General features: G+C 43.5%; 1 protein-coding gene across 2 annotated transcripts in view; it reads left to right on the top strand.

Annotated features, from left to right (window-relative positions):
* LOC115203276 (transcription initiation factor TFIID subunit 4) overlaps nucleotides 1-18,752 on the top strand; it is a 99,966-nt gene that overhangs the window by 42,179 nt on the left and 39,035 nt on the right. For both annotated transcript variants that reach the window (XM_029767827.1, XM_029767828.1), the window contains one exon: nucleotides 1,216-1,272. In XM_029767827.1, the coding sequence (XP_029623687.1) occupies nucleotides 1,216-1,272 (57 nt within the window). The remainder of the gene's footprint in view (nucleotides 1-1,215; nucleotides 1,273-18,752) is intronic.

Genomic DNA, 18,752 nt, shown 5'->3' with positions numbered 1-18,752 from the left:
CTAATATGCGATATGTGTTGTCTGGGCTCAGTATTATGTCATAGGATGGTTTTGAGGCACATTAATTCATCTGACTTGTCCATTTCCACTATACACTTCCTACAGTATATTTCAGTATCTAACTGGTGTATTCAAACAGTAGTGCAGGTTGGGGTACTAGACTCTTGCTTTCCAGCACCACTGAAGGCAAATAGCATTTGATTGCTTATAGTAGAAAAAGGAAACATCAGGAGGAGCATCACGTTCAGAGATATTAATGAAGTAGTCTTTAACACCACCGGGATGACCATGCTCTTACAGAGGTTAGGCAATGTTAAAGACACATTGGACCATTACTAGTCATATCCCTAACCTTCATTCAAGCTAAATGGATTTATGCTAGTTAAACAGGAAGTAGATTTTTTTTATAGAATTATTCCCATCGCTATGACAGGGGGCAGCACTGTTAGCTGCCTGTATTACCATAGCATAGACGAAGACCTCCGGGTCGAAACGTTGTACAATAAAACTGCGGGAGCATTCAACAGTGTATCTATCTGTCTTTCATAGACTCATAGGAAAAGTGCACTGCGTCTCTGATAGCTACAGTAGGCTAGTACTGGGATAGTGTGGTGATCTGGCAGGGTTCCACTAACAGTGAGCTTTTAGAAGAGTCCCTGTATGGTTAATTGGAAGCCCTGTGGTTAACAGCTCACACAGACAGGTACAAGCTGCACAGGCAGCTCAGCTCTCACTGACTAATTACAATGGCACTCCAGTACTGTGGACTCTGGTCCTGACTCTAGAGAGATACGCATACACTCACACAACACACACACACACACACACACACACACACACACACACACACACACACACACACACACACACTGCAGTGGCACCGGAACAAAAGCGGGACAGACAGAGTGCCTGTGACTTTCTGAGTTTGAGCACATTCTCCCGGCCCTGTGTGCTCTGCTGGCTCGCGCAGAATTTGTAATAACCTCCTTTGATTAGAATCTCCCTCCAGCAGCTTATTTACGGTGGGATTTGGCGCAGGCTTAAAGGGCACTGGCCTTGGGCGCTCAATTGCACTTCTATGAATCCAAATACGATGTCCTTGACACCTTGTATCCTGTTCCCATTTTGTACTATTTTTGTGCTGGCTGCAACAGATGAGGGGGTCCTTAAACCAGCTGTTAACCTGTGTCCCCCCCCCCCTCCTTAACTCTGCAGAGTCGCTCCAGGCAAGAGGACCCAGAGCAGGCTCGGCTGAAACAAAAAGCTAAGGAGGTAAGCGTTGTGCTGGAGATCATTACCCTTGACATTTTCCCAAGACTTCAACATATAAATTTTTCATGCCTTGCTACATATGTAATGCCATTTAAAGGTCTGATTTAAAAAGTTGTGGGAATTATTTGTGCTGATTGATGTCCACCTCGTTTGGAAAAGTGGTTTCTATAGAACAGAGACACCACACCAAAGAGATCCTCCTCTTTTCTCTCTCACTCTCTCTCACTCTCACTCTCTCTCACTCTCTCTCTCTCTCTCTCTCTCTCTTCTCTCTCTCTTTCTCTCTCTCTTTCTCTCCCTCTCTCTCTCTCTCTCTCTCTCTTTCTCTCTCTCTGTCTCTCTCTCTCTGTCTCTCTCTCTCTCTCTCTCTCCCTCTCTCTCTCTTTTCTGGCTCCCGATAACATTTTGGAGACTGCTGTTCATTGTACATGGCTCTTTCAAAGAGATAGATTGGGGGAGCCTATCGGTGCTGTGAGTACTGGTTCAATATTCACCATAGCACTTTCCGTAGAGCCATTTGCATTATAAAGGCTGATAGAAATATGTTTACTGTCACAGTTATATATACATTTTAGTTTAAAACAATGAAATGGCTTTGGTACTGTAGGTGCACAAATGGGAAATATAAAAAATAAAGTATGAAGCGACTGTGCTTATTTGTAAAATTTAGTTGTTTTAGTCCCCCAATTTTCTAAACAAATAGACATTTATATATGGAGATCATGTGGATCCTAAAAAGTAGACCACTCTTCTTCTTTGCAGTTTGTTCATTTCGTGAAATAGTTTGGATACGCTGAAAGTTGGTATGTGTTATGTTAATCGACACCTGATGTACTGAAGTATGTTAAAACCGGAAGAGCAAAAAATAATGAGCTGCTATTGAAAGAAAGAGTAAGAGCATAAACACTCTGTACAGCTACAGTGCCTTCAGAAAGTATTCATACCCCTTGACCTATTCCACATTTTGTTGTTACAGCCTGAATTTAAAATGGATTAAATATATTTTTTCTCTTATCCATCTACACACAATACCCAATAATGACAAAGAGAAAAAATCTTTTTAGAATTGTTTGCAAATTAAATACAGAAATATCTCATTTAGATAAGTATTCACACCCATGAGTCAATACTTTGTAGAAGCACCTTTGGCAGTGATTACAGCTGTGAGACTTTCTGGGTATATCTCTAAGAGCTTTCCACACCTGGATTGTGCAACATTTTCCCGTTATTCTTTTCAACATTTTTCAAGCTTTGTCAAATTGGTTATTGGTCTTTGCTAGAGAACCATTTTCAGGTCTTACCATAGATTTTCAAGTAGATTTAAGTCAAAACTTTATCTCGGCCACTCATTCACTGTCTTCTTGGTAAGCAACTCCAGTGTATATTTGGCCTTGTGTTTTACGTTATTGTCCTGCTGAAAGGTGAATTCATCTCCCAGTGTCTGGTGGAAAGCAGACTGAAGCAGGTTTTCCTCTAGAATTTTGCCTGTGCTTAACTCCATTTAATTTATTTTTTATCCTGAAAAACACACCAGTCCTTAACGATTACAAGCATACCCATAAAATGATGCCGCCACCACTATGCTTGAAAATATGGAGATTGGTACTCAGTTATGTGTTGTATTGGATTTGCAAAAAGTTAATTGCTTTGCCACATTTTTTTGCAGTGTTACTTTAGTGCCTTGTTGCAAACAGGATGCACGTTTTGGAATATTTTTATTCTGTACAGGCTTCCATCTTTTGACTCTGTCCTTTAGGTTAGTATTGTGGAGTAACTACAGTGTTGTTGATCCATCCTCAGTTTTCTCCTATCACAGCCATTAAACTCTGTAACTGTTTTAAAGTCACCATTGGCATGGTGAAATCCCTGATCGGTTTCCTTCCTCTCATTGGTCTTTGTGGTTGAATCTGTGTTTGTAATGCAACGCTTTACTGAGGGATCTTACAGGTAATTGTAAGTATGGGTTACAGAGAAGAGGTAGTCATTCCAAAATCATGTTAAACACTATTATTGCATTTAATGAAGGGGTCGAATACTTATTGACTCAAGACATTTCAGCTTTTCATTTTAAATGAATTAGTAAAAAATTCTAAAAACATAATTACAATTTTACATTATGGGTTGTTGTGTGTAGGCCAGTGACCAAATACATCTCAATTTAATACATTTTAAATTTAGACTGTAACACAACAGAATATGGAAAAAGTCAAGGGTTGTGAATACTTTCTGAAGGCACTGTAGACCATAGTAGATCTCTAGCAACATAGAGCTGCTTAGCCATATTCAAATTCTATGTCCATACTAGTGTACCACTTAATGTGAAGCAATGTATTGGACATGCAATCCAAGTGGTATGCTATGGACATTAGAATGGGGATCTTCTCTCTACTCTGCTCTCTGTAAAGAGATCTTACACTACCACTACACCAGTGTGAGGTGAAGTGATGCTTGGCTCTGTTCATTCGTTTAGAACCTTGAGACTAGATCTCAGCCTCCCCATAAGCCCTAGCTGCATATGCAAATGAGGCAGTGTAATAGGCTGTGCTGCGATAGGTTCGCCCCGGGGCGGTGTGATCAAAGTGGATCTCCTCCCCGTTAAGTGGCAGGCCGCTCATCATCTGGATGAGGCCAGATTATCTCCTGAGAAAGAAACGCGGCACGTGCACATTCTCATTTTCATTTTAGAAATTCAGAAGGAGCAGAGAGAGGGGTGTGTGGGGGGGTGAAATTGTTACTTTATGTAATGCTAGGTGCGACATTCAGGGATGACACCACTACAGGAGGAGGTTTTTTTCTATATTCTTTTGTCCCCCCTTCTCTCTTTTTTTGCTTAATGGCCGTCGTTTCTCAGTCCCGTGCCTTTCTGGTTTTCATCACCTGACCGGCTCAAGGGGACAGAGCTAGCTGTTTGTGTCACCACGGTTACCGCAGAGGGAGTCTGTCGGTGGCGGCTCCTCATTCAGCACTTCTGCACAAATGTAATCAGGATGATGAGGCTGAGCTGCTCTTCCAGGCAACGGACGGACGGGTGGACAATCCTGCCACCCCTCTCTCCGAAAATAATTTTCTATGACAGTGTTATACTTGTTACAAGAAACGTATGTTGAAATTGAGTTGGCGCCTGATTTGTTTGTAAAGGCAAGTGTGGTATATTGGGAGGGAACAGGGAGGAGGTGTTGGGGAACTTTGAGGCGCTTACAGGTGAATTACACCCAGTCAGAGTGGGATGATAGCGTTTGTACGATAGAGACGCATATTCTGGTAGTGTGATGGCAGCCTTGGCTCCATGTGGCCTTTATCAGACCTCTCCAGTTTCCACCTCAACCTAATCCATCCCCCTTCCCCCTCAGACCTCAGTACCACCCAGGCAGATAGCAAAAGGCATAAGGCCAAACGTGTGTAGTGCCCCTGTTTCCTCCATTCAGAAACATTCGCCCCAAAAGGTCAGATGGGCTATTTTAGAAATGCCCCCAGTGAAAATCAATGGACAAAACGAGTATTCCTCATTTTTTGGTTGTTTGGTCTGGTCTGTGTGCTCTGTCTGAAATCCCACTGAGGCAGGAGGCGAGGCAGTGCCTCATCATCAGGTCCTCTCAGCACTGAGAGAGGAGTGGGGGGGGTGGACCAGGCCTACATACATCACAGTGTCAGACACACAGACACACTGCGGCCATAGATTCATCATCAGAACTCCGTCTGGAGGCAGGGAGAGGAGAGAGGAAGACTCTCTCTGGTCTAAACTCATCATCCCCAGGACCTCACATCCCACTGGGCACATCACGTCATTTCAACGTGGATTACTTGGTAATATTTGGTTGAGACGTTGATGAATGAGATTACAACCTATATTCACCCAGTCAAAAAGACAGCCAAAAGTTAGTTGAATTTCCAATGTGTTATCACTATGCTTTCAACCATCTAAAAGCACAACCAAATAAAATCACAACCAAATTCCAATGGAAAAACAATGTCTTATTTTTAGTTGTCACCCAAATGTACAGTATATCACTGTGCTTTCAACCATTTAAAAGCACAGCTAAGTTGAAAAGGGAATATAATGTCAGATATTTTGTTTTGTATTAATACAACCGATTAATGCGTTATCACTGTGCTTCATCTAATTGCAGAACCAATAGGCCTGGACTGCAGTTGAAATGACATTAACAAGACAAGTGATCAATGCCATTCGAGATTATTACATCAATTGTAAAGATCTCCACAAACATGCGACGACCTATGCATGCCATGCTATATTGACCATGCATGCTTTTTATGAATACATAAGACATTTATAGTTACAGTAACCTCAAAATGAGGCCATGGATGTGTTACTCATTTTAAGGTTTAATGTTACATTAGCTTGGAAGATATTTAATTATATTTAGGCTATTTAATGTATTACAACAGTAATTTTGAATTGTGTTTGGTTGACAACGCAAACAACATCAACATTTGAAGGAGATGTACACTACCATTCAAAGGTTTGGGTCTGGCCGCAAAACCTGAAACCAAATAGGGAGGGTAGGGGGGGTGATTAGTGTCGGTGGTGGCTCTGGTGCGGGATGAAGTACCCGCTCATCCCGCGGATCCGCCAGCATCAGGGGCGGCTATGGTGCGGGACAAAGAACCCGCTCAGCTCGCGGATCCACCATCTTTGGTGGTGGCTCTGGTGCGGGCCGAAGAAACCGTTCATCCCGCGGATCCAGCCATGGACCCAGGCAGAACACTGTGCCTGGACTGGATCTCGATGCCTAGGAAGACTCCTGCCATGGAGCGGGACTGGACACCGGCCGTGGCCTGGACATCGGTGCAGAGGAAGACTCCTGCCATGGAACAGGACTGGATGCCGTGCTTGGACTGGGTATCGGCGCAGAGGGAGACTCCGGCCTTGGAGCTGGACTGGACACCGTTCCTGGACTGGGCATCAGCGCAGAGGGAGGCTCCGGCCCAGGAGCAGGACTGGACGCCTTGCCTGGAAGCTCCGGATCGTTGACGCCCGCTGAAGGTTCCGGACTGTGGACCGTCTCAGGAGGTTCCGGACTGTGGACCGTCTCAGGAGGTTCTGGACTGTGGACCGTCTCAGGAGGTTCCGGACTGTGGACCGTCTCAGGAGGTTCCGGACTGTGGACCGTCTCAGGAGGTTCCGGACTGTGGACCGTCTCAGGAGGTTCCGGACTGTGGACCGTCTCTGTAGGTTCCGGACTGTGGACCGTCGTTGGAGGTTCCGGACTGTGGAACGTCGTTGGAGGTTCCGGACTGTGGAACGTCGCCGGAAGCTCCGGACTGAGAACTGTCGCCGGAAGCTCCGGACTGGGGACCGTCTCCAGAAGCTCTGGAGTGGTAACCGTCGCCGGAAGCTCTGAACTGTGAACGCGCACTGGAGGCCTGATGCGTGGGGCCGGCACAGGACGTACTGGGCTGTGGAGGCGCACTGGAGGCCTGGTGCGTGGAGCTGGCACAGGACGTACTGGGCTGTGGAGGCGCACTGGAGACCTGGTGCGTAGAACCAGCATCAATGGTACCGGTTCGATGACACACCGTGCGTGGAGCTGGCATAGGACTCCTGGGCTGTGGAGGCGCACTGGAGACCTGGTGCGTAGAACCGGCATCAATGGTACCGGTTCGATGACACGTGTGAGGAGCTGGTACAGGACGCACCGGACTGGGAACACGCATTTCAGGGCGAGTGCGAGGAGGGGACACAGGACGTACCGGACTGGGGAGGCACACTGGAGGCTTGATACGTGGGACCGGCACAAGTTGCACCGGACTGGTGACACGCTCCTCCAAACGCCTGCGTTGCTGCATACTCTTAGCCAACTCCATTCTCCGGTATCCCTCCTCGCACTGTTCCATTGACTCCCAGGCGGGCTCTGGTACTCTCCTTGGGTCGACCAACCACCTCTCTATCTCCTCCCAGGTTGTCACTGGCTCATTCCTTGGCTCCGCCGACCAACCCGTGTGCCCCCCCCCCCAAAAATGTGGGGTGTCTTTGTGGCCGCGAACCCCCGCGTCGTCGCTGTCCTCCCTTTGCCAAGGAAGGCGATCCTGTCCTGCCAGGATTTCCTCCCAAGTCCAGGATCCCTTCCCATCCAGGATCTCCTCCCAAGTCCAGGATACCTTCTCCTCCTGGACACGCTGCTTGGTGCTGTTGTGGTGGGATCTTCTGTCACGATCGTCGTAATAATTGGACCAAGGCGCAGCGTGAGTAGCGTTCCACATCTTTATTATAATATGAAACTTAACAAAATACAAAAACAATAAATGAACAAACGAAACGTGAAGACAGTGAAGTGCAAGTAGGCACCTACACAAAAACAAGATCCCACAAACACAGGTGGGAAAAATAACTACTTAAATATGATCCCCAATTAGAGACAACGATTACCAGCTGCCTCTAATTGGGAATCATACAAATCACCAACATAGAAATAGTAACCTAGAACCCCACATAGAAATAATAAACTAGAATACCCCCCCAGTCACGCCCTGACCTACTTCACCATAGAGAAACAATGGTTCTCTATGGTCAGGGCGTGACCGGGTCAAACGTTTCGGGGAGCCTTCCACAATAAGTTGGGTGAATTTTGGCAAATTCCTCTTGACAGAGCTGGTGTAACTGAGTCAGGTTTGTAGGCCTCCTTGCTCGAACATGCTTTTTCAGTTCTGCCCACAAATGTTCTATGGGATTGAGGTCAGGGCTTTGTGATGGCCACTCCAATACCTTGACTTTGTTGTCCTTAAGCCATTTTTCCACAACTTTGGAAGTATGCTTGGGGTCATTGTCCATTTGGAAGACCTGTTTGCGACCAAGCTTTAACTTCCTGACTGATGTCTTGAGATGTTGCTTCAATATATCCGCATAATTTTCCTACCTCATGATGCCATTTTTTTGTGAAGTGCACCAGTCCCTCCTGCAGCAAAGCACCCCCACAACATGATGCTGCCACCCCTGTGCTTCACAGTTGGGATGGTGTTCTTCGGCTTGCAAGCCTCCCCCTTTTTCCTCCAAACATAACGATGATCATTATGGCCAAACAGTTCTATTTTTGTTTCGTCAAACCAGAGGACATTTCTCCAAAAAGTACGATCTTTGTCCCCATGTGCAGTTGCAAACAGCTTTTTTTATGGCGGTTTTGGAGAAGTGGCTTCTTCCTTGCTGAGCGGCCTTTCAGGTTATATCGATATAGGACTCGTTTTACTGTGGATATAAATACTTTTGTACCTGTTTCCTCCAGCATCTTCACAAGATCCTTTGCTGTTGTTCTGGGATTAATTTGCACTTTTTGCACGTCTCCTTCCTGAGCGGTATGACGGCTGCGTGGTCCCATGGTGTTTATACTTGTGTACTATTGTTTGTACAGATGAACGTGGTACCTTCAGGCGTTTGAAAATTGCTCCCAAGGATGAACCAGACTTGTGGAGATCTACAATTTATTTTCTGAGGTCTTGGCTGACTTCTTTAGTTTTTACCATGATGTCAAGCAAAGACGCACTGAGTTTGAAGGTAGGCCTTGAAATACATCCACAGGTACACCTCCAATTGACTCAAATTATGTCAATTAGCCTATCAGGAGCTTCTAAAGTCATGACATTATTTTCTGGAATTTTCCAAGCTGTTTAAAGGCACAGTCAACTTAGTGTATGTAAACTTTTGACCCACCAAGAATTGTGATACAGTGAATTATATGTGAAATAATCTGTCTGTAAACAATTGTTGGAAAAACGACTTGTGTCATGCACAAAGTAGATGTCCTAACCGACTTGCCAAAACTATAGTTTGTTAACAAGAAATGTGTGGAGTGGTTGAAAAACGAGTTTTAATGACTCCAACCTAAGTGTATGTAAACTTCCGACTTCAACTGTACATAGGCGTACAGAGGCCATTATCAGCAACCATTACTCCTGTGTTCCAATGGCTAGTTGTGTTAGTTAATCCAAGTTGATCATTTTAAAAGGCTAATTGATCATTAGAAAACCCTTTTGCAATTATGTTAGCATAGCTGAAAACTAGTACCCTCAAAACACCAGTCTTAAAGTCAACAGTGAAGAGGCGCCCCCGGGATGCTGGCCTTCTAGGAAGAGTCGCAAAGAAAAAGCTATATCTCAGGCCAATAAAAAGAAAAAATACTTATTTTCCACCATAATTTGCAAATAAATTCATAAAAAATCCTACAATGTGATTTTCTGTATTTTTTTTCTCATTTTGTCTGTCATAGTTGACGTGTATCTATGATGAAAATTACAGGCCTCTCTCATCTTTTTAAGTGGGAGAACTTGCACAATTGGTGGCTGACTAAATACTTTTTTGCCCCACTGTACGTCTCCATCTCAACCAAAAATCTAAGTGAAAGAAAAGGACTAAATCAAATCAAACTTTAAATGCACTTTAAATAAAGTTTGATTTGATTTAGTCCTATTCTTTAACTGATTTGCTCACATTTATTTTGCTCTGTTAAACCTGCCCTTTGGAATGACTTCGATAGCAGTGAATCTGTTTTGTTTTTAAGTGGAGATCACTCAACAATCGTTCTCACGATATCACATTGGTAATAGTCAGTGACAAATATCAAAATTGATCAGGGCTGGGCTCGGTTAAAACCCTGGAAGGGAGACCAAAGGATACCTGTAGATAGATAAATTATCCAGTAGAAGGTGCTGCCCAGCCTATTGTTTTTTGTCTGATAGTGGATATAACGTTGTAGATCTGACGTAGTTTTAAAGGTACAAATTCAACATTTTTTATATAAGGTTTATCTATGTTGCAATTTGGTTACCATGGTCACATAATCCTGTGGTTGAAATTTTACCCTCAAAATAATAGTTGATGACTTATTCCACGTCACAATACATTGACAAATAACGTTGAAACAACGTTGATTCAACCAGTTTGTTCCCATTGGGATGGTTCTGGCTTTGAGAACACAACTGAGAGGTCGCTCAGCTCTTTAGCCTATGATTGGTTGGGAGGAGTCGGTCAAACGTCTGTCATCTGATTGGGATAAATGGTTTCCCTAGAATTTGTTGCCTTTGTAAGGACAGGCTTTTATTTTGATGATGGCCCTTATCCTCCTTATTTCATTCTCGATCAAACCAGCTAAGAATTGCAGGTCATTGATGTTTCGGGCCATGGCTTTAGAATCTAATTTGTTGAAAACCATAAATAATTCATGGTAAATGTGCTATTTGAAAAGCCCAATTATATTTTATACACCACATGCAAAGCCAAGGCTGAGTGCAAGCTTTTTGCTTCAGGTTTCCCACGAAAATAAACATTTAGATCATTGAAATAGTTATAAAATGGGTTACAGACTTATCACAGCTTGATACACCTATGATAAACTTCCTGGTAAAATAGGAATTGAAAGAGGTGAACTTTGGCATCATCAGGTGACATGTTGATGCAGAGGAATGTCAGGGGATGGACAGTTGGACACAGAAGCCTGTCTTTTGTGCCTTCCTCAAACATACCTGATTTAAATAATCAACTAATCATGGTCTTCAGTCTGGACATGATTAGCTAAAGCTGGTGTGTTACTGCAGGGCTGGAATGAAAGCCTGCACATCCAGCTGTTATCCAAGACTGGAGTTTTACATAAAGATGATCCTCCACAAGAATTGAACATAGCCAGTTTATTTAGAGGCATATCACTATACAGTTTATGTGTCTTTGACGATAAGGACTGTCAGTGAGACTGTTGTTAAGACAGCTCTTGGTTTCTCTGAATGACACCCCCATATCAGCAGGCCAGAGGGGGCTGAGGGGGTGTTGTGGGGGTGTTGAGATGTGGGAGCCCCTGTCTTCCCCTCCTCTCCTCTCCTCATCCAGCCAGTCAGATCTGTGTCCTTGCAGCGTTGCTCCACTTTACCTCAGAGTGATTCCAGACCCGTGTGAAACTGAGAGCTGTCCAATGGGAATCGCTCAGCTTTTTGTTAGAATAATTTTCCTCAAATATTTTTCCTCCTCAGGCGTTCAGAGGGAGTTTTTTTCTTGCCTCGTTTGCACACCAGGATTGATCATGAAATGTCTTGAACCACGCAGCAATGAATTCTGCCCTTGCTCAACTCTTAACCTTGTATGGCACCAATTAAAAGCAAGAGGCGTTATATGTACAGTATGTCCTAGCCAGATGCATAAACATCTACATACATCCACATAGTGTATTAATGGATTGACTTGGAGTCAGTAGCATCAACATGACATAGAAACACTGGTCAACATTTTTACATTTTTCTCTTCCCACCTCCATCAAGAGATATTGTAGATTTAGCCAACTTATTTTAATTATAACCTCTGGATGTAACCAATGTGCTCCAAGACATCATTGGCTTTAAGACATGATTGCCCCAGCATCGCCCACAGATGACCAGGTCATATTATTAGCTTGTAAAACCGCTTGTGCAACAGGCCCCATCATGCAGCGCTATTTCTCCTCTATTGTCAGAGGTGTCAGAGGACAAGGCTACAGTGCCATGCATTTATTAGTGCTTTTGTGTCTGTTGTATCTGTGGTTCACGGCCTCTCATCGCTTGGCCCCACAGAACCCGTCATCGTACCCAGTGTAGAGCGCCCGCTGTTAGGCATGCTCAGGGCTAAAGCCTGTCAGAATAATCACTATGATTATGAAGCCAGTTTGGGCTAGTTAACAGAGCGCTGACATTTGGTGATATACTGTAAGGACCAAAACATGGCAGTAAATCTCTCCCTTTCATTGAACTTTTATGTTTGGCTTTTAAGATATGCTCTTTGAGAGTCTCTGTACATGGAAGATTGTGTTCAACTATAGGAAAAACATTGAGGTTAAGTACCTCTAACCTCTTAGTGGTTATTACAAATGTGTATGTAGATACATGCAAATATCAGATATCCACACGTCTTCTCAAATATTTCCCATTGTTGGAAGTGTTTCATCAGTGTTGTTTGAAAGATCAAAGCGGGGCTATTTAATTGTTCATTTAATTATTTCAGAATGAAGATCTGTTTTGATTAACTCCTCAATATGCACAGCCCAGTAAATTGTCCACACTAGCACTATTTTTTGTTTTATTTGTTGCTTTGTTGTCTGGAGTTTCAACTTCTCTCAGTTTCCCCCCCTCTTTTTTTTCTCCTCAAGACATATTATAAAGAAAAAATCACCGGGCTTTTAAAAATACCTTTGGTGTTCCTGTGTGTTTTGGAATATTACAAAGTCTTGTAATGAGAAGGAAAACAACAAAAAATGAGATTTGCCTCAGAGGGAGATTGCGGCTCGTCTTCTCTTGCAAAAGAAGCCTGTAGGACCACTTTTTCTTTGTGCGCTGTAGCACTCCTTGGGACACCTGCGACAGGGGAATTGGGTACGCTGAGCTACGCTCGTGGCGGGGTGCCAGCCAGCCTCCCTCTGTTCCCGGGATAACAGGGAGAGGAGAGGAGGCAGGAATGTGGACACGTTTCAATTAGGGAACAAACACCACACACACAGAGGAGAGAAGAAGAGCTAAATCCTGACCAGCCAGACCAGCTCATATTCTCTTAACCTCTTCCCTTTCTAAACTGTACCTGCACTGGAGAACAAAATCTCAACCAGCCTGCCCCCTTTTTATTTGAGAAATTTAATTTGTATAGAAATTCACGGGGGAAGGAAGAGGAGGGTAGTATAAAAGAGAGGGGACTTTCTTTGTGAGTTGATTCTCTAAGTGTGCCAGCTCTGCCTGCATGTTTCCATTAGATTGTCATGTTGGCTAATTAGAGAGCGGCAGCATGATTCACCTTGGTAATTAGCAGGACTTGCACACCACGTGCCTGGAGGCTAGTGTGAAAGAGGAGCCCAGCCTCAGTGCCCTGCAGTCTCCTCTCCTCCGCTGCATGCCTGCCTTCTCTCTCTCCCTGCTTCCCTGTGAAGATTCTCTCTCTTCTCATCTACCTTCCACTTTTTTGATTTAGAAATGAATAAATCATTGCGATCGTCCTCGTCCTCTTGAATATCTGAGTTCACATCTTTTCCTAGATGCAAATGATACGTGATCAATAGAAAGGTGATGAGCACCGAATCTAACTCTTTAAAAAGAGAGGGAAAAGAAAGAGGGAGAGAGAAGACTGCTAGCCCAAGCACGGTCGCATGTAAAGGGAGACAATGTGAAAGAAGAACATTTCGAGTTGGACATTTTCCCTTAGATAAGCATTATTTTTAATGATCACCGCTTTCCTGGCGCTTCCTTATAATGCTGCTGCTTGAATATGCTTATTGGTGATTTCTGGGTTCTTCTGTTTAAAACTCCTATTCTTAAAAAAATATTCTACAAATGTTATTCTACAGAATGATAATACTAGCTCTATGGATGGGTTTTGGAGTGTGTTTTTTGCACAATCAATTTTATGTACACAGTCTTCATACACGGTTTAATTTCTGCAAATAAGTTGCAAATAAATACGAACCGTAGGGTCATGATAGTGGCCCTCACATAATGACCTTCGCTCTGGGGAGGGCTCATGGCGCTGAATAATTGGTTGTTGGCTCTGGAAATAGTTCTGACGTATCCATCCAGCTCAGGAGAAAATGGAACAAGCTGAGACTATAACTAGGGTTCATTTCCATAGGTAACGTATATGTATAATGTATATGACAGCAAACAGAGGCTTTCTTCATCTCTCTATTTTATGGTGAAGAAAAACACTTGACTGAAATTCCTCAATGTGGTATTAATCACTGCACATTCATGTATTCATTGTGATAACCATGTCTATGTATAATCATTCGTTAATGCAGTGACTCATACCTACCTACAGTATGTGTGTTTACTCAGAATAAATACATATTATGGTGCATAAAACAATTGTAAAAACTAAAATTGAAAGACGCTGTCCTACGTGTCAGACCATTTTCTTTCCTGTATCTATTTGGGATCATTTGGATCCAAATCCAGTTCAGTTGAAGGGGCAATCTGAGATTGCTACATACATTTTGGGACTTTTAAATAGATTATATACAGTGCCTTCAGAAAGTATTCATACCCCTTGACTTATTCCACATTTTGTTGTGTTACAGCCTGAATTCAAAATGGAATACATAAATTGTTTCTCTCTCACCCATCTACACACAGTACCCTATAATGACAAAGCAAAAACATGTTTTTAGAAACATTTAGCAAATTTATTGAAAAAGAAATACAGAAATATCTAATTTACGTAAGTATTCACACCCCTGAGCCAATACTTTGTAGAAGCGCCTTCGGAGGCGAATACAGCTTTGAGTTGTCTTGGGTATGTCTATCAGTTTTTCACATCTGGATTTGGAGATTTTATCCCATTCTTCCTTTAAGATTTTCTCAAGCTCTGTTAAGTTAGATTGGGAGTGGCGGTGAACAGCAATCTTCAAGTCTTTCCACATATTTTCAATGGGATTCAAGTCTAGGCTTTGGCTGGAATACTGAAGGACTTTCACATTCTTCTTCTGAAGCTATTCCAGCGTTGCTTTGGCTGTATGCTTGGGGTCATTGTCCTGTTTGAATGTACATCTTTGCCTCAGTCTAAGGTTGTTTGCACTCTGAAGCAAGTTCTCATCAAGGATTTACCTGTATTTGACTCCATTCTTGGACCCCTCTATCCTTACCAGTCTCCCAATCCCTGCTGTTGAAAAGCATCCCCATAGCATGATGTTGCCACCACCATGCTTCACGGTAGGGATGGCGTTCGACGGGTGATGAGCTGTGCCTGGTTTTCTCCAAAAGTAACTTTTTGCATTCAGGCCAAAGAGTTACATTTTTGTCTCATCAGACCACAGAATCTTTTGCCTTTCACATGTCTTTTTGCAAACTCCAGGTGTGACGTCATGTGCCTTTTTCTCTGGAGTGGCTTCCATCTCTCCCATAAAGCCCAGATTGGTGAAGTGCTGTAGAGACTGTCCTTCTGGCAGGTTCTCCCATTTCTGTCATGGAACTGGGTTCTTGGTCAACTCCATGAGGTCCTTCTTGCCCGGTTGCTCAGTTTGGTCGGAGGGACAGCTCTAGGCAAAGTCTGGGTCGTTCCATATTTCTTCCCAAGATATATGCCTCATCACAATTCTATCTCAGAGATCTACAGACAGTTCCTTGGACTTCATGGTATAGTTTCAGCTCTGACATGCACTGTCAGCTGTCGGACCTTATATACAGTAGGGGGAAAAAGTATTTGATCCCCTGATGATTTTGTACGTTTGCCCACTGACAAAGAAATGATCAGTCTATAATTTTAATGGTAGGTTTATTTGAACAGTGAGAGATAGAATAACAACAACAAAATCCAGAAAAACACATTTCAAAAATGTTATAAAATGATTTGCATTTTAATGAGGGAAATAAGTATTTGACCCCTCTGCAAAACATGACTTAGTACTTGGTGGCAAAACTTCTTGTTGGCAATCACAGAGGTCAGACGTTTCTTGTAGTTGGCCACCAGGTTTGCACACATCTCAGGAGGGATTTTGTCCCACTCCTCTTTGCAGATCTTCTCCAAGTCATTAAGGTTTCGAGGCTGACGTTTGGCAACTCGAACCTTCAGCTCCCTCCACAGATTTTCTATGGGATTAAGGTCTGGAGACTGGCTAGGCCACTCCAGGACCTTAATGTGCTTCTTCTTGAGCCACTCCTTTGTTGCCTTGGCCGTGTGTTTTGGGTCATTGTCATGCTGGAATACCCATCCACGACCCATTTTCAATGCCCTGGATGAGGGAAGGAGGTTCTCACCCAAGATTTGACAGCACATGGCCCCGTCAAATGATGCGGTGAAGTTGTCCTTTCCCCTTAGCAGAAAAAAACCCCAAAGCATAATGTTTCCACCTCCATGTTTGACGGTGGAGATGGTGTTCTTGGGGTCATAGGCAGCATTCCTCCTCCTCCAAACATGGCGAGTTGAGTTGATGCCAAAGAGCTCTATTTTGGTCTCATCTGAACAAAACACTTTCACCCAGTTGTCCTCTGAATCATTCAGATGTTCATTGGCAAACTTTAGACGGGCATGTATATGTATTCCTGAGCAGGGGGACCTTGCGGGCGCTGCAGGATTTCAGTCCTTCACGGCGTAGTGTGTTACCAATTGTTTTCTTGGTGACTATGGTCCCAGCTGCCTTGAGATCATTGACAAGATCCTCCCGTGTAGTTCTGGGCTGATTCCTCACCGTTCTCATGATCATTGCAACCCCACGAGATCTGCAAAGAGGAGTGGGACAAAATCCCTCCTGAGATGTGTGCAAACCTGGTGGCCAACTACAAGAAACGTCTGACCTCTGTGATTGCCAACAAGAAGTTTTGCCACCAAGTACTAAGTCATGTTTTGCAGAGGGGTCAAATACTTATTTCCCTCATTAAAATGCAAATCATTTTATACAATTTTTGACATGCGTTTTTCTGGATTTTTTTGTTGTTATTCTGTCTCTCACTGTTCAAATAAACCTACCATTAAAATTATAGACTGACCATTTCTTTGTAAGTGGGCAAATGTACAAAATCAGCAGATGGATCAAATACTTTTCCCCCCCACTGTAGACGGGTGTGTTTCTTTCTAAACCATGTCCAAACAATTGAAATGGCCACAGATGGACTCCAGTCAAGTTGTAGCGACACATCAAAGTAAATCGAATGAACCTCAGATCAATTTGGAGTGTCAAAGCAAAGGGGTGTGAATAATTACTGGATATGAGTGAGATATTTCTGTTTTTCATTGTCAATATTAGCAAAAAATTCTAAAAGCATGTTTTCACAATTCAGGCTGTAACAAAACAAAATGTGAAATAAGTCAAGGGGTATGAATACTTTCTGAAGGCACAAAGATTTTTGAAGAATATACAGTACCAGTCAAAAGTTTGGACACACCTACTCATTCAAGTGTTTTTCTAGATTGTTTGTTATTTTCTACATTGTAGAATATAGTGAAGACATCAAAACTATGACATAACACATATGGAACCATGTAATAACCCAAAAAGTGTTTAATAAATCAAAATATATTTTAGATTTTTCAAAGTAGCCACCCTTTCCCTTGATGACAGCTTTGCACACTCTTGGCATTTTGTCAACAACCAGCTTCACCTGGAATGCTTTTCCAACCATCTTGAAGGAGTTCCCACATATGCTGAGCACTTGTTGGCTGCTTTTCCTTCACTCTGCGGTCCAACTCATCCCAAACCATCTCAATTGGGTTGAGTTTGGGTGATTGTGGAGGCCAGGTCATCTGATGCAGCACTCCATCACTCTCCTTCTTGGTCAAATAGCCCTTACCCAGCCTGGAGGTGTGTTGGGTTCTTGTCCTGTTGAAAAACAAATGATAGTCCCACTAATCGCAAATCAGATGGGATGGCGTATTGCTGCAGAATGCTGCGGTAACCATGTTGTTTAAGTGTACCTTGAATTCTAAATAAATCACAGACACTGTTACCTGTGTACCACAGCTATACTGTAGCTCTACCAAACACAGCCCGCACATCAGTAGGTCAGGGCTAAAACATGGGGAGACAAAGCAGATTGGCCCAGTCATATGAGTTGAGATGAGGTTGGAGATCTGATTGGTGATTCAGCTTAGACTCCCCTTGCTTAACTAGCAGGCATTTTAAATGAGAAAAGGCCTTAAAGCTCACAGATGTTCATAGAATGGATAGACAGACTGCGTCATATAGTTACCAAAAAAAAAGTCTGCTGTGCGGGTGTCAAGGGATGAAATCAAATGCATGGATTTAGGTAGCTGCAAAAGTAGGAAGTTAATGCACGTACCCATGCACGCACACACACACACATGCGTGCACACACCCTCAGTATACAGTATATGTCACGGTTGTCGTAGGAAGGAGCAGACCAAAGTGCAGCGTGTGTGTCGTTCCACATTTTATTTTCACTGTGAAACTATGCAATACATATAAATAAACGGAATAAGAAAACAACAAACCGTGATGCAGAGGTGAAACATACACTAACTCAAAGACAATCTCCAAAGATGATCTCCAATTAGAAACAACGATGACCAGCTGCCTCTAATTGGAGATCATCCCAACAAAACCCAACATAGAAATACAAAACTAGAACATGACAACATAGAAAAACTAAACTAGAAAACCCCCCTGTCACGCCCTGACCTACTTTACCATAGAAAATAACAGCTTTCTATGGTCAGGACGGGACAGTATATAGCTTATTATATGGGTTGTTGTGGCCCTTAGAGTTTCCCTGCTGTGCCCCCTTGGCCCTCAGACCAGGTCTGGGCTGGGGATAGAGATCAGCAGAGGCCCCCTGCCCTGCCTTTATCCTGGGCCCTTTTAGAGGGCAGAGAGCCCCTTGCTCCTCTCCTCCACAGCCCCACAGCCGTCTGTGATGTCAGCCCTGCCTCCTCTCTGCTCTGCGTTCTGCTCCACCAAGGACATCTGTCTGTAAGCGTCTGGGGGGCCGCGAGGCGAGCAGCTAGTCCCCCAGGCCAGGGGGTAGAAGCCTTTGTTACCAAGTGAACTGCACAGATAGAAAACGTCAGGTTGGACATCGTG

This window comes from Salmo trutta, chromosome 12 (assembly GCF_901001165.1).
Source record: "Salmo trutta chromosome 12, fSalTru1.1, whole genome shotgun sequence".
Taxonomy (NCBI): Eukaryota; Metazoa; Chordata; class Actinopteri; order Salmoniformes; family Salmonidae; genus Salmo; species Salmo trutta.
The sequence above is the reverse complement of the archived record's forward strand: the minus strand, read 5'-3'. Positions and strand labels throughout refer to the sequence as shown.